Here is a 12,951-nt window from a genome sequence, read left to right as displayed (position 1 = left end):
AGTTCCTGTCACTGTTAGAAAGTCGTCAGTGAAGCTAGGAAGTAGAACGAGAGCCGAAGTGCGGGTCGCTAAGGCGGAACAATAGAAAAGGCAGAAAGTAGGAATGTAATACAAACTCAGGAGTGACTACAAATCAAACATGTAAGTACGACTAACTGTGAATTTCCATGCAACAGACTATTTAATTATAACTTTAAAAAACAATAGCCTTATAAAACACAATAAATTAATAACCATGTTAAAAATATTTTTGCAAATTATATTTTTAATTCATAAATTAAATGCAGCTATACTTAAATGGGCATAACATAAATAGCATATATAGTCATCATACGAGAAAAGACATTAACATATTGGTGGATTTCAAATAATTTTATCATTTTTTTCTGTTAAATTCTACTTTAACATTTTACTTTTACGGGGAAACCAACCCAACTATATTTCTATACGACACTTAAACTTTTCATTTTGTAATGGTTCTTAATGTGAACATTTATCAAAATGGTCTCCAACATTTACTGTGGATGTATATGTTAAGTCCTGTTCTTAGACACGTGCTTTTCTCATATTGTCATAAAAAGTAATTAACGATATTCTTTACCGACAATCACGTGACTAAATATTCTGAGTCTCAACTATATAGTGCATCGTTTTGTATCCATGTTGTCGTAGATGTTTCTTTTTTGTTTTTGTTTTTTTATACATTCATACTTATTTAAATCGATGTTTGCACATGGTATAATTTGCTAATCATGTTCTCTGTACAGTCTGTGTTTTTTTAAACCGTATAGGTTATTCATAACATATAGTAAATGTATTGTACATTATGAAATCCTTTTAGATATTATATATATATATACATGTATACCAATTCGACGCTATATACTTAGATGTTGTCGGTGATTATCGAAATGCTATTTAAATTCTCCGATTTATTTTTGAATAGTCATTGCATTACATAAAAACATGCACACAAATATTCAATCCTTCTAAGATATGTCAAATTCATCTGGCATCATGCATAATGTTTTCTAATCAACGTAACGTTATATCTATCGAATTTAGACAGCAGACGCATTCAGTTTTTTGTTACATATAGTATGTTTATCTTCATCACCTGGTTCTGAAGACGATTGTTAAGTAATTTCAGTATGTGTTGTCAAAGAAACAAACTATATGACAAACGTAATGTCAAAGGTCGAACACTAATGGGGTATACAACTCGTAATTTACTGTATTAAAGTCACGTATAGTGATTATTTGTTATGCTGACAATGATTTCCAGTTATGGTTTGGCTTTCAAAGTTATAGAATGTGACTTTACTTAATTATCAAATCCCAAATAAACCTCTTAAAACGTGCAGGTGTGGTAACCTAAAGCCTTTATAACATTTAACTGTTTAAAACCTTGATTATGATAAGTGTCATAGATTAGCATCTTACAATATGCTTTCTTCCTATGCAGTTAAATAAATTTTGTATTCTATCGGATATTCTCTGGTAATTTCCTTCTGTGATTAATGGTTGCAGATTAAACACCAATGGCGAATATGTATTCATTTACAATATAATTAGAAATAACACTCGATAGGTAATACGTTCTATAAGACCGATATCTCAGAAAAGTGTATTTGTTTTGATGGTCAGAAATGTCTTTCCTTTTAGACGATACATTCTGTTTGAAAACAAAGATCACATTGTAATGTTGCCGCCACGATTTCATCTCATTTCCGAATGGATACCGAAATGGTACACAGACTGCCCGAGGCTTAGTATAATGTCGTATATGTATATCGTATGAAGTGGGAGAAGGTTATTTCCACCATTTTTATGCCATAAACGCCATTGACATTTACATCTACATTTTCGCACACACAGAGGACGAGTCAGATATTTGTCCACGCCAATAACATGTGTCATTCTAACACGAACGTGATTTTGTTATTTACCGACATGGTTTCAAAATAAGACATTTTTCCCATAAAGTAGGAAAACAAAGATATTGTTCTCGACGTGGGCTGTTGTTTATATGATAAAAATGCGTGAAGCATGAAGGGATTGAACAGTCGGATCATACATCAGAGAATCGGAGGCGTTCTCTGTTAACTTTGTTATCACGTTGCTAACATTACATGATTGCCAAACATTCCTAGTCATTTGAATGATTGACACTTATCATTCACAAGGCTATCTAAATCATTGGGTAAAGCGTCATACTGACCAGGATGCGTTTGCATAATAAAGCAACGATAACAGTAGGCGCCCCAAGATGGCATTATCGATAAGTTTTTCTTATATAAATCGTAGATGGATATGAATATGCCCAAATCGATCAATTAAATTACAGCTATTTCAAATGAATTAAAATAAACATTTATCAGAAAATTCAATAAATGAAATAGTATCTGTTTTATCGTACTTGGATCTGCTAAATTAAAAAAAGATATATTCTAGACAAAGAGGCACGTTACAAGAAAGATTAACTAAATATCTCTGTAAAACAGCTTTTAAGGTGAACATGTATCATTGTCAGAAAGATGTGACGATCAATGTGGGCAGTGTCGCCTTTAAGGCGACTGCATTTTATCCACAGTAGCATGCCAGTGTATTAGGTTCATCCTTGTTCTGTCCTGCGAGGGACATGTCTATGTGGTGCTGAGATATGATGTAGAGGGACATATGTCATGCCAATGTACATATGGAGTCTTTTTATTCTATACTATGCATAGGTCATTATATAGGCAAATCCATGTAGGTACCGACTTCTTAACTTATTTGTGTTTATATGATGTTTAACATAAACATTAAAACTAGCCACTATTTTCATCAATGTATATTAAACAACGGGAAATACCGACATATTTACGAAATCGTAAAATCTATCAAACGAGGGCAATATGCGAACAAAATATATCGACTCCAACGGGGACCATTGTAGTATTACAAGGAGAATAAGACCTTGTGTTATGAGGGGGTAAGCGTCTTTCTCATCGCCGACACTTGTCATGCAAGTGTAGGTTAAATATGAGTTGAACTACATTCTCAAATGAGGTCTAAGTTGGTAAAGACCTTTCTTCAATTACAATGTTCAATAGGAAAGTATTGTAGGATTGATGTTAGTTAAGGAACATTTTTCAATGCTTTCCTATGGATAATTGTACAAAATTTCCGTACGTGAAGCAATATTGATGAAATAATAGCCTGACATTCTATTGCACTGTAACAAGTATGAAATCATACTCGTCTCTGTTTGACTTCTAATGACTGTTATGGGAATGTTTAACCCCGAACAAACAGGTCACCTGTTGAATCGCGAATGATTTAAGAGTGTTGAATAACTCGATAATATCACAGCTATCAAATAGCGGATAGTCAAATTCTTATCAATAAATATGGCATGGCTGATTACAGAGAGCTCAGTGGTTACAGACACTGATCAATCAGTCATGCAACAATTGTCTTAAACTCACATTTAATATGCCTTTCTTTCACCCAAATACCATTCTTTCATCGATATGTCTGTATTTTATCTATAAATCGTTAATTAACTGAAATGTTTGTCTTTCATCTTAATATCGTTCGTTAACCTAATACATTTTTTTACCTGAATGTCTGTCTTTCAGGCTACCGTTAATATTAGTGATTCTGGCGTCCTTGGGAACCGTGGAAGGGCGTGGCAAGATGATGGAGCCAGTTCAGCGCTCAAGTTTGTGGCGTAAAGGATATAACACACCGGAAAACATGGAAGACAGTGGGCTTAATTGTGGCGGGTACTGGGTACGTATCAAACTAGTAACTACTCATCATTTATCAAACCGAGTAAACAAATACATATTCTGTAACACACCGTAAAAACATGGAAGACAGTGGGCTTAATTGCGGCGGGTACTGGGTACGTATCGAATTAGTAACTACTCATCATTTATCAAACCGAGTAAACAAATACATCTTCTGTAACATGTGGCTAAGTGAAATAAAAACAAATCGCATGGGAAAAACTTCAAAAGTACTGATCAGGGCGTCCCTTGCAATAACAGAAGTCGATTTACTCTTGCTCAGAACTCTGTAGGGTCAACACATGCGTCAATTGACCAGTCACTTCAAATCAAATCTTTTAAGGAGTAAAAGACATACGTAAGCTGATATTACGTTAATACTAGTTAGATAAGTATTAAGCCTTATTACATTATTACTGAATTAACTGTAGTGTAAGTCACTTCCTATAAACAAAGGTAATGCTTATTAATGTTAATACAATGAATAGCAATGGATATGCAGTTAGTTTATATTAAAACAAACAGAAAACGCGTTGCTGTTCTGATTATTGCGGAAGAGGATGATAAGTCACATTAATTCAATGCTTGACATGTATTAACAAGTACATCGATATGAAAGTTAAAACGGTCTGTCAAGAATTCGAACTAGTCATCACTTTCGGTATCGTCAACGTTATAACCTTTTGATTTAATCTCTGCACCTTTACAAGTAAAGGAAAACAACATAAGTATATAAACATCCAGTAAATTTTATTTTCATAATTGTTTAATGACATGACCCTGTACTTATAATTATAGCAACATAACAAGTTTTAAAACCTATTTTTGATAGACAGCAGAACACATGGTTGTCGATGTAACTAAATATAACTTGGACAAAAATATTCCCCGATTGACATGTTAAATAATGCATAGCCAACATGCATATATCGCAGAATTAGTACATTCAACTACAGGCAACATAGCCAACATGTATATAACTCAAAATTAGTACATTCCACTACAGGCAACATAGACAACATACATACAGCTCAGAATTTGTACATTACATTACAAGCAGTTGTATATAGACAATATGCATTTGCCTATTAGCATTTCTGTTTTGTTTGATTGACAGCAGGCGACACGCCATGATAATGAGGTTATATAACGCTAATGTAGTATAATGCGATACATAGGATCGAATGACAGTGTTGTATGTTGTACATATGTTTTATTATATATACACGTGGGCATACGTAAGGGAACAATAGAGGACAGCTGAATAATATGCAGTTATAATACATTAACAATAAAAAAAGAGTTGTATAAACTTTCTGAAGGACTCACACAACTAAATAAGTTACTATATGTTATTACTAGTGACCCCGTCCCTTTATTCGCTCGTTTGAAGTTCAAATGATGTGAAATTTATATCAAATTAAAGTTTGAAGTTTTTTCTATCGGATAAATGTTGTTATTGTATAGGTTTAATGACATATTAGAGCACACGGGTACTCGAAAGACAGTAACCCTGTCATTAACAGTACACTGGGGAACCTCCACCGAGGGAATTCCCGCCTTTTTACATCTCGAATCCTACAATTTTCCAAACCTCAGGACCCTACCCTTTATTCTCGTATATAGAAAGTACCCATTTTCATATCTTATTTACTCAGGAAAACGGCTACAAACCTAAGAAACACATTTTCCTCAGGTTCAGGTGAAACACCAGCTGATTGGCTGATTTAGTTGTGCGAGTCCTGAATGCAGTTCTGGATTGTTGAAACTTATGATTCTGATACATCGCTTATCAAACGAGAGGTGACTACCTTTCCTAATCCAGGGTTTAATTGCTGCAAATTTGACAATATAACATGAGTTGAACCAATGTTCATAATGAAAGACGGATTTTTGTAGACTTAACAGAATCTCGTGAAACTCCGATAACAACAGGATACAATGAGAGTTGAACTAACATTACTAATTCGAGGTTTTATTGTTGTTCTTGAAAAAGTCTCCTGAAATTACGTTAAAACGGAAATTAAACGAGATTTGAACTGTGGGTAACATTCCTAATGCAAGACGGTATTGTTGTAGTCTTAACAGAAAGTCGGATATAACATCGAGAATAAAATGGATTTTAATCAACATTCCTGGTGCAGACCTTAATTGTAACTTTAGAAGATTTAAACGGGAATTTAATTTTAAAAAAAAAAAATCCTAATGCAGGACTGTACACTTGAGACAACATCTTGAAATTACATCGTTAATAATAATGAGTTTGATTATCATTCTTAAAGCAGGATCAAATTGTTAAAAGTTTAATATGACCTTTATGAATTCTATCATAAAGAAAAAAAAATGGATTTAAGTTAAAAAATAATAATACAGAGTCGTTACTGAATGCCCTTAGTAACAGAAGTAACCAAGATATATATGTAAAAAAAACTGTATGGCCTACATACGATCTAGCCAGACACATACCTGACTCTATAGTGACGTTTACTGCTGTGGTTAATGACCAATAAAACAATCATGTGACTTCGATAAACACATGACGGACTCACGATATTGTCCACCAGGAAAGTCACGTACCTACAACATGAATAACATATCTTTGTTAAAAATTTGGAAACATACACGAGACGTCCCTTTCGAATTTCATATAACTTGTTATTAACTGTATGACCTGACTTATATTGGATGACAACTTTTTGCAGTCAATATACAAATGTTAAAGGGCAAATGACCAAGTGTGATTTGAATCAATACAAAGGAAGAATTTGCTGTATGAATGAGCAGCTAATATTGTATAATAATCATATCATATTATATGTCCACATTAAAATAATATAGCTTTTGTTTACCTTTCCTCGGTTAAGACACACGTGTATATAATTAAGATAATGCCACAAAGGCCATTTTATTTTAATTAATGGTCGTTATATTCTGGTGTTGTTGTTGTTGTTGAGGATACATTTATAAACTAAAAATCGTGACCAAAAACTTACAGAACACTTGTGGTAAATAGCTTCCCCAAATAAAGACAAAACCGAGCCTCATGTGTCATCCTCATTTCGTGTGGTATACATTTAGAATGTCTAGGGCTACTTTGAATTGTTTTCTTAACGTATTGTTTTTTTTGCTGAATGTGTATTTATTGTGCTGTAAGCGTTAATATCTTACACATATTAAAGTTTTCCTGTAATAATAGTTGTATTCTGACACTAATATATATACGTGTCCGGGTCTACAAATACAGTAGCTAATGTAGACCAAGTTATAATGCTACGAAAAGCTTCAATTTATTACTGACTTGCAATTTCCATTAGATTTCATGCAAAAGTACAACAAATGTAACAAATATTTTTAAATTATTTGTATATACAGTTTTTTTATGTCTAAAAGCTGTTGGTTTATCTCATTAGACTTGAATAACCATGGCAACTTGATTTATTATTCTTTTTAACTTAACGTGAGTGTTTCAATATATATTTACATATCTATATGTTTCGTTTCTTAGGAGTTTCTGCCCATTTAATTAACTATTTTAGCCCTTTTGACCTTGTTAAGGTAATTTGGGCCGTTAAGAATATATCAAATAATTAATTAATTGTTAAGATAACTACAATGATCACTAAAAGTACGTCCAAATATGAACATAGTAGATAAAACTTGGTCATGATAGATCAAATGGGTCATAATAGATAAAACTCGGCCATGATAGATAAAACTGGGTCATAATAGATTAAACTGGGTCATGATAGATTAAACTGGGTCAAAATAGATAAAACTGGGTCATGATTTATAAAACTGGGCCATAATAGATAAAACTGGGTCATGGTAGATTAAACTGGGTCAAAATAGATAAAACTGGGTCATGATTTATAAAACTGGGCCATTATAGACAAAACTGTTTAACAAAGACATTTATTAAAACCCTTGAAAGACTTGTTAGTTGCGATTTATCTTATGAGCATGTTCAAAAACTAATATGACATCAACAACATTTTTAAATACAGTTGTTCAAAAGGTGATGATGCTAATCACAGTTTAACAACAATTTTAAAGTCCGGATGAAACAAACTTGACAAAATTTCATGAAACTATAATCCTTGTCAGTCCCTTTCTTCCTGCTTATTTTGAAGTATTTAAACAAATCGGATTCGAAGTAAAGTAGAAATGAGATTTTCACTAATCAATCGATTAAGCTAATCACCTTTTGAACAAATCGCCCTTGTCGTACATCAGTAAAGAAATTCGCTTTATCAAACGCATTTTAACGTGGTTCCACCTGTATAAGTAAGCGGACTTGAAGGATTGTATACTTTCAGTATTGACCCTAGTGTGACCTACTTTATCTTACTTTAACGTAGTTTATTTTGTAATTAGCGTTCTGAATATGTCAGGCTAAGTGATGTAACGCATGCGTGACCTACGTTTAACCTATCATTAAATGCAAAAACTGTTCGCGTGCTCTTGTTTATACATAATCGTTAGGGCCATATCTATATCAACTTTTATTAATTACACTCTGCAGATGATTAATTATACTATTAATTGGATATAAACAATTACCTACTTGTCAGAAGTCCCCATAGAGTAATGTAACAGATTACTTCACAATATGGCGTTGTGTTGTCGCGTGTTGGATGTGTCGCACCTGTCAAAGAACGACGGCTGTTCCATTGTGTTACGTTCTAACTGGCCAGGAACTTTCTCACTTACCATGTCAGATCTACCATGATACATACCTCTGTTACGCAATGTCTCCCGCCTTTTCTGACAGCCGACCCCTAGTGGCGAAAGGTTAATATTTGTATGCCTATATCTCTCCACCATTTTACAGTAATGCTTGTTGAAGTGGCATGGTTATGTTGATGAGTTGTCAAATCAGTCCCCATGTTTCACCAAAATTATGATTGCCTTATCCATAAACCCGCTTAGTCAGGGTTTTCAACCAGTTGCCATTTAATCTACTCGGTGTGTATATAGCTATGTAAATACAGCGTCATTATAAACGGTTAATTTGCATTTGATTAGACGTGGACTACATGATTATATCATCATGTTTCATATGGGAACAGAACACAGAGACCTGAGAATTAGTTACAGTCTACAAGTATTTGGACCTTCACTAGTGTGTTTAGCACATTTTGAGACGTTTTTGGGGCTAGATTAAAATTCGGTAAAAATGACACCCTCGGTGTTCCATATATATAAACACCGGGGGTGTCATTTTTACCGTATCTTAATCTAGCCCCCTCTAAAACGTCTAAAAATGTGCTATACACACTAGGGAAGGTCCAAATGCACGTAGACTGTAACTAATTATCAAGTCCCTGTGGAACAGAGCGCCAGTTTCATCTCCTTAAAGTGTTTAGCTTAATTATTTCCAACAATTTCGAAACAAGTTTTATCAACCTATATCAATCACTCTTATTGAGCCGGATGTAAGCGCGCCAGGGGTCTTACTGTTTGAGGAAACCGCAGTCCCTCGTGGTTGGGCGGTGGCCTCATACCTATTTACGTCCGATAAGGGGGAATGGAACCCGGCCGTTATGTTAAGATCTGTTACCACTGTGCCATCCGACCGCCCAACTTTACCTTCTTCTGTGTTTTATCACACAATTCTAAATCAATTTCTTGTATCTTGTGTTATACTATAGTAGTATATAATGTATAACTTAATATATTAATTGTTGCGTTCAAAGACTGAGATAAACCTCAAAGGAAATGACCCTTAATTAGCGTAGGACTTGATTTCCTTCACATTGTTGATAACGACCGAAACGGTTACAATTATATATGTTTGATAATCTGAGGACAAATAGAACATAGCCCCTCTGTAATGGGAATCACTTGATCTCGTTGACAAATATGGCAGATTATTACATAGATGTACTTGTACACCAACCGATAGAGTCTATATTAGAATTGATTAATATGATCTTATGATATATAATGCTAATGCGGAACAGTAGCATCTTCTCTTGTTTAGGCAAGTAAGGTGTTACATCAGTACGTAATTTTAAACGTTTTCTCATTCACGCTGGGATTACAATGAAACCGAGATTTAGAAAAAGAAATATACATGATATGAATTCGTTTTATACCCTAATGTCTACATATATATTAAGTAATCGAAAATATGTCGAACATGAAGATATATAATAAATTTATCATATCATAGGATTGATGTGTTCCATTTGATTGATTGATATTTTATAGAAGGGTGTAGTTATAGCCGTTGATTCCTGACGGACATATAGTTCCTGTTTTAAGCGGGTGAATCTCTCCCACTGAGTTGGTTGATGTCATGATCTCGCGAATTTTTGTTTTTTGTTTGTTGTTGTTTTTTTTTTTTTGGGGGGGGGGGGGTGGGGGGGGATTACATAGCCTTATGTTTCTCATGACGATATTTGCAACTGATTCATATGTTTATTTCGCCAAGCCTGTACGCTCCGTGTATAAAAATATACAGTCGTACAACATGCATACGTCATGTATTACCAATATACATAATGGTGAATATCTGAGGGATAGCCAATCGTCTATAAGGCAGATATCGATATATTCCGCCCATTTAGTACAGTCATCCGGGGACTTTAAGCTGTCTTCTTCGTCACAGTGACATTAGTTAGTACGTTTAACCTGCTTGTTTACTGTAAATGTTTGTTTTGTTCTGTATTGTTAACGTAATGGCCTGTTCTCGACAATAACAATCGGGTTTACACTTAAGTTCATCAATAGGTATCGACAAGGTCTTGAATTTTTTTTTTTCCATTTTTGTTTTTGTTTGTTTATTTTTTATTTTATTTTTGTTGTTGTTGTTTTTTGTGTTTTTTTGTGTTTTTTTGTTGTTGTTTTTTTTTTGTTTTTTTTGTTTTTTTTTGTTTGCTTGTTTGTTTGTTTATTTTTTTTACTATATTTGCAACGCAAAACATAAAATCGACTCAGAATGTCCCTTAAGGGAGTGCTGTCAATAAGTAATGAATGTCCCAGTACATTTGTACCTAATGGTTGTATATCGTGTTGTAGTCTGTGTATTCCGAAGGTTTGATAGTTTTACTGCAACGTATATATTGGTATTATTGGCAAGTAATAGAATCTTTTTGATTGTCTTGTTTGTTGTTGTTTCTGGCGATTTGCGTCTTTAGAATACGGACATACCAGGTCACAGATAACGTCAAACGAATACAACTTATATCATAATTGATTATTCATTAACAGGGAAACAGTTGAATTATTCTGTTTTATTAATTTTAGATTCTCACGTGTGCGTGTGCCTTTTAGTTAATATTCATTAATATAACCTATGCAAATATAAACCATGTATAGTAAACACGTTAAAGCTCTACACATATTCTAAATTCCGGAAGAATACTTGATGAAAGAATTATAAAAAAAAAAAAAAAAACAGACTCAAAATATTAGCATTAAGAGCTTTCTATTGTAGGAACAGAAACGAATCAAACTGCATTTAACAGCTGTTTCGTCCTACTAGGACTCTTCAGTGATGCTAGGGTCATCACTAAGCGTTTTGGTCCTTCTAGGACTCGTTCAATCTAATTAGAATCAGCTGTTACATGGCTACGTTTACTACCTACTACACCTGAGCATCTGAAGGTACTTCGATCAGGATTAATAGTCATATTAAGGCCTATATATCTAGAATGTGACGGCGGTAACTCAACGTAGGCCGAACTAAATGTAAACATCTGTATGGGGATGTTCAGTAGTGCATGCTGGGTTTCAATATTTTAATTTCACGACGCTGAAAATACCATTTCACACTTGGCTGCTATATTATCACAGTTTTATATTGTGTATCCTTCAAACCAGGCCTCCGACATGGCTGACATTTGTCATGATACAATTCCATGCAAGCAATTCTTTACTTGCAATCGAGGTCGTTTTATGTAGATATAAGGATATCATCTATGCAATTGTCGGCTTATTCTTGTGAATTTTAAAGATATCATGTATACAATTGTCGGCTTATTTTAATGAGTTTTAAGGATATCATTTATACGATTGTCGGCTTATTACAGTGTCATTTGATGATACTGTCTGTTTAATAGTCCTCCATGAAGTCCATGGATATGGACGTTTCATGCAGCTGTATATTCCGATATAGCTAGATTTTGTGGCGATGTGGTTGAGCGTTGTAAATGTGTACAATTTAAGCTACGTCGAACGTGATAAGCTTGTTGACCACTCCTTTTACCCCTCTTGCACGTTACGATATCATAGATAAATATTGATAGAGTGCATATAACACTAAATACCATTACTCACATGGTCAGCTGAACGACCCACTGGCAGAACGTGTCCTTGTATGGATAGGCCGATTAACCATATGATAGTGTAAGGTCACGTGTTTATAGCTTTGTGGGAAGGGATTGCCTTCATTAAATATAAGAACCGTGTTTATTGATGTCTGGTGACCGCGGAATCTGTAATAAACGGTAACATCACATAAATACGGTACTGAATGGAAGGTAAAATACCACGGCTGATTGGTCATTTTTATTTACCAACCACAATATTGCCAATATTTGTCAATGAACGTTGGAGTAGGAATGTGACGCACGTCACTTCCGGTAATATGTCACGCATGCTCAAACTAAGGCTTACTACCGAGGGTAAATGCTCAGTGTATTACACATCCATGGCCAACAAACTTCCCCTTGTTAATAGAACTAAACACCGCTTTACCATTTTTTTTCCTTTGTCCTTTATCAAATACTTATACACACGAATATCATAAACATTTCAAATAACCTGACTTAATATTCATCTACTATTGACAAACAAAATCTTCAGTAAACAAAACTATTGTTTTGGTTTAGTAATAAATTAATGAATTTACATTATAGTATGAAACAGTAAAACGCGATCTTTTCAAAATTTTAAAATTCATTTCAATTATTGTCATTTTGTAAGAGGACAATACGTCATCGATTAAACGATACTGTCGGTAAATATGTTTCTTTTAGTTTACTTTACTTTTAACAATATTAATATGCAAGTACTTAAACACAACATCATAATACCAATCAAGTTTAGATCATTTATCAGTGGGATACTACAAATAATGCGATAGAACCTGTTATTGTGACTACGTAACACATCACTGACAATATCTGTCCCCAGCTTCATGTCGACTTATGTTGCGTTTTTTTTATTT

At 33.9% G+C, this 12,951-nt stretch overlaps 1 protein-coding gene across 2 annotated transcripts in view; it reads left to right on the top strand.

Moving 5' to 3' along the window:
- Positions 1–12,951, top strand: part of LOC117315400 (mucin-17-like) — a 31,114-nt gene continuing 18,163 nt past the window's right edge. For both annotated transcript variants that reach the window (XM_033869573.1, XM_033869572.1), the window contains exons 1-2: positions 1–141; positions 3,624–3,777. In XM_033869573.1, the coding sequence (XP_033725464.1) occupies positions 140–141; positions 3,624–3,777 (156 nt within the window). In that variant the 5' untranslated portion in view covers positions 1–139. The remainder of the gene's footprint in view (positions 142–3,623; positions 3,778–12,951) is intronic.

Source organism: Pecten maximus, chromosome 17 (genome assembly GCF_902652985.1).
Source record: "Pecten maximus chromosome 17, xPecMax1.1, whole genome shotgun sequence".
In the NCBI taxonomy this organism is placed as follows: domain Eukaryota; kingdom Metazoa; phylum Mollusca; class Bivalvia; order Pectinida; family Pectinidae; genus Pecten; species Pecten maximus.
This window is presented reverse-complemented; position numbering and strand designations above follow the sequence as displayed.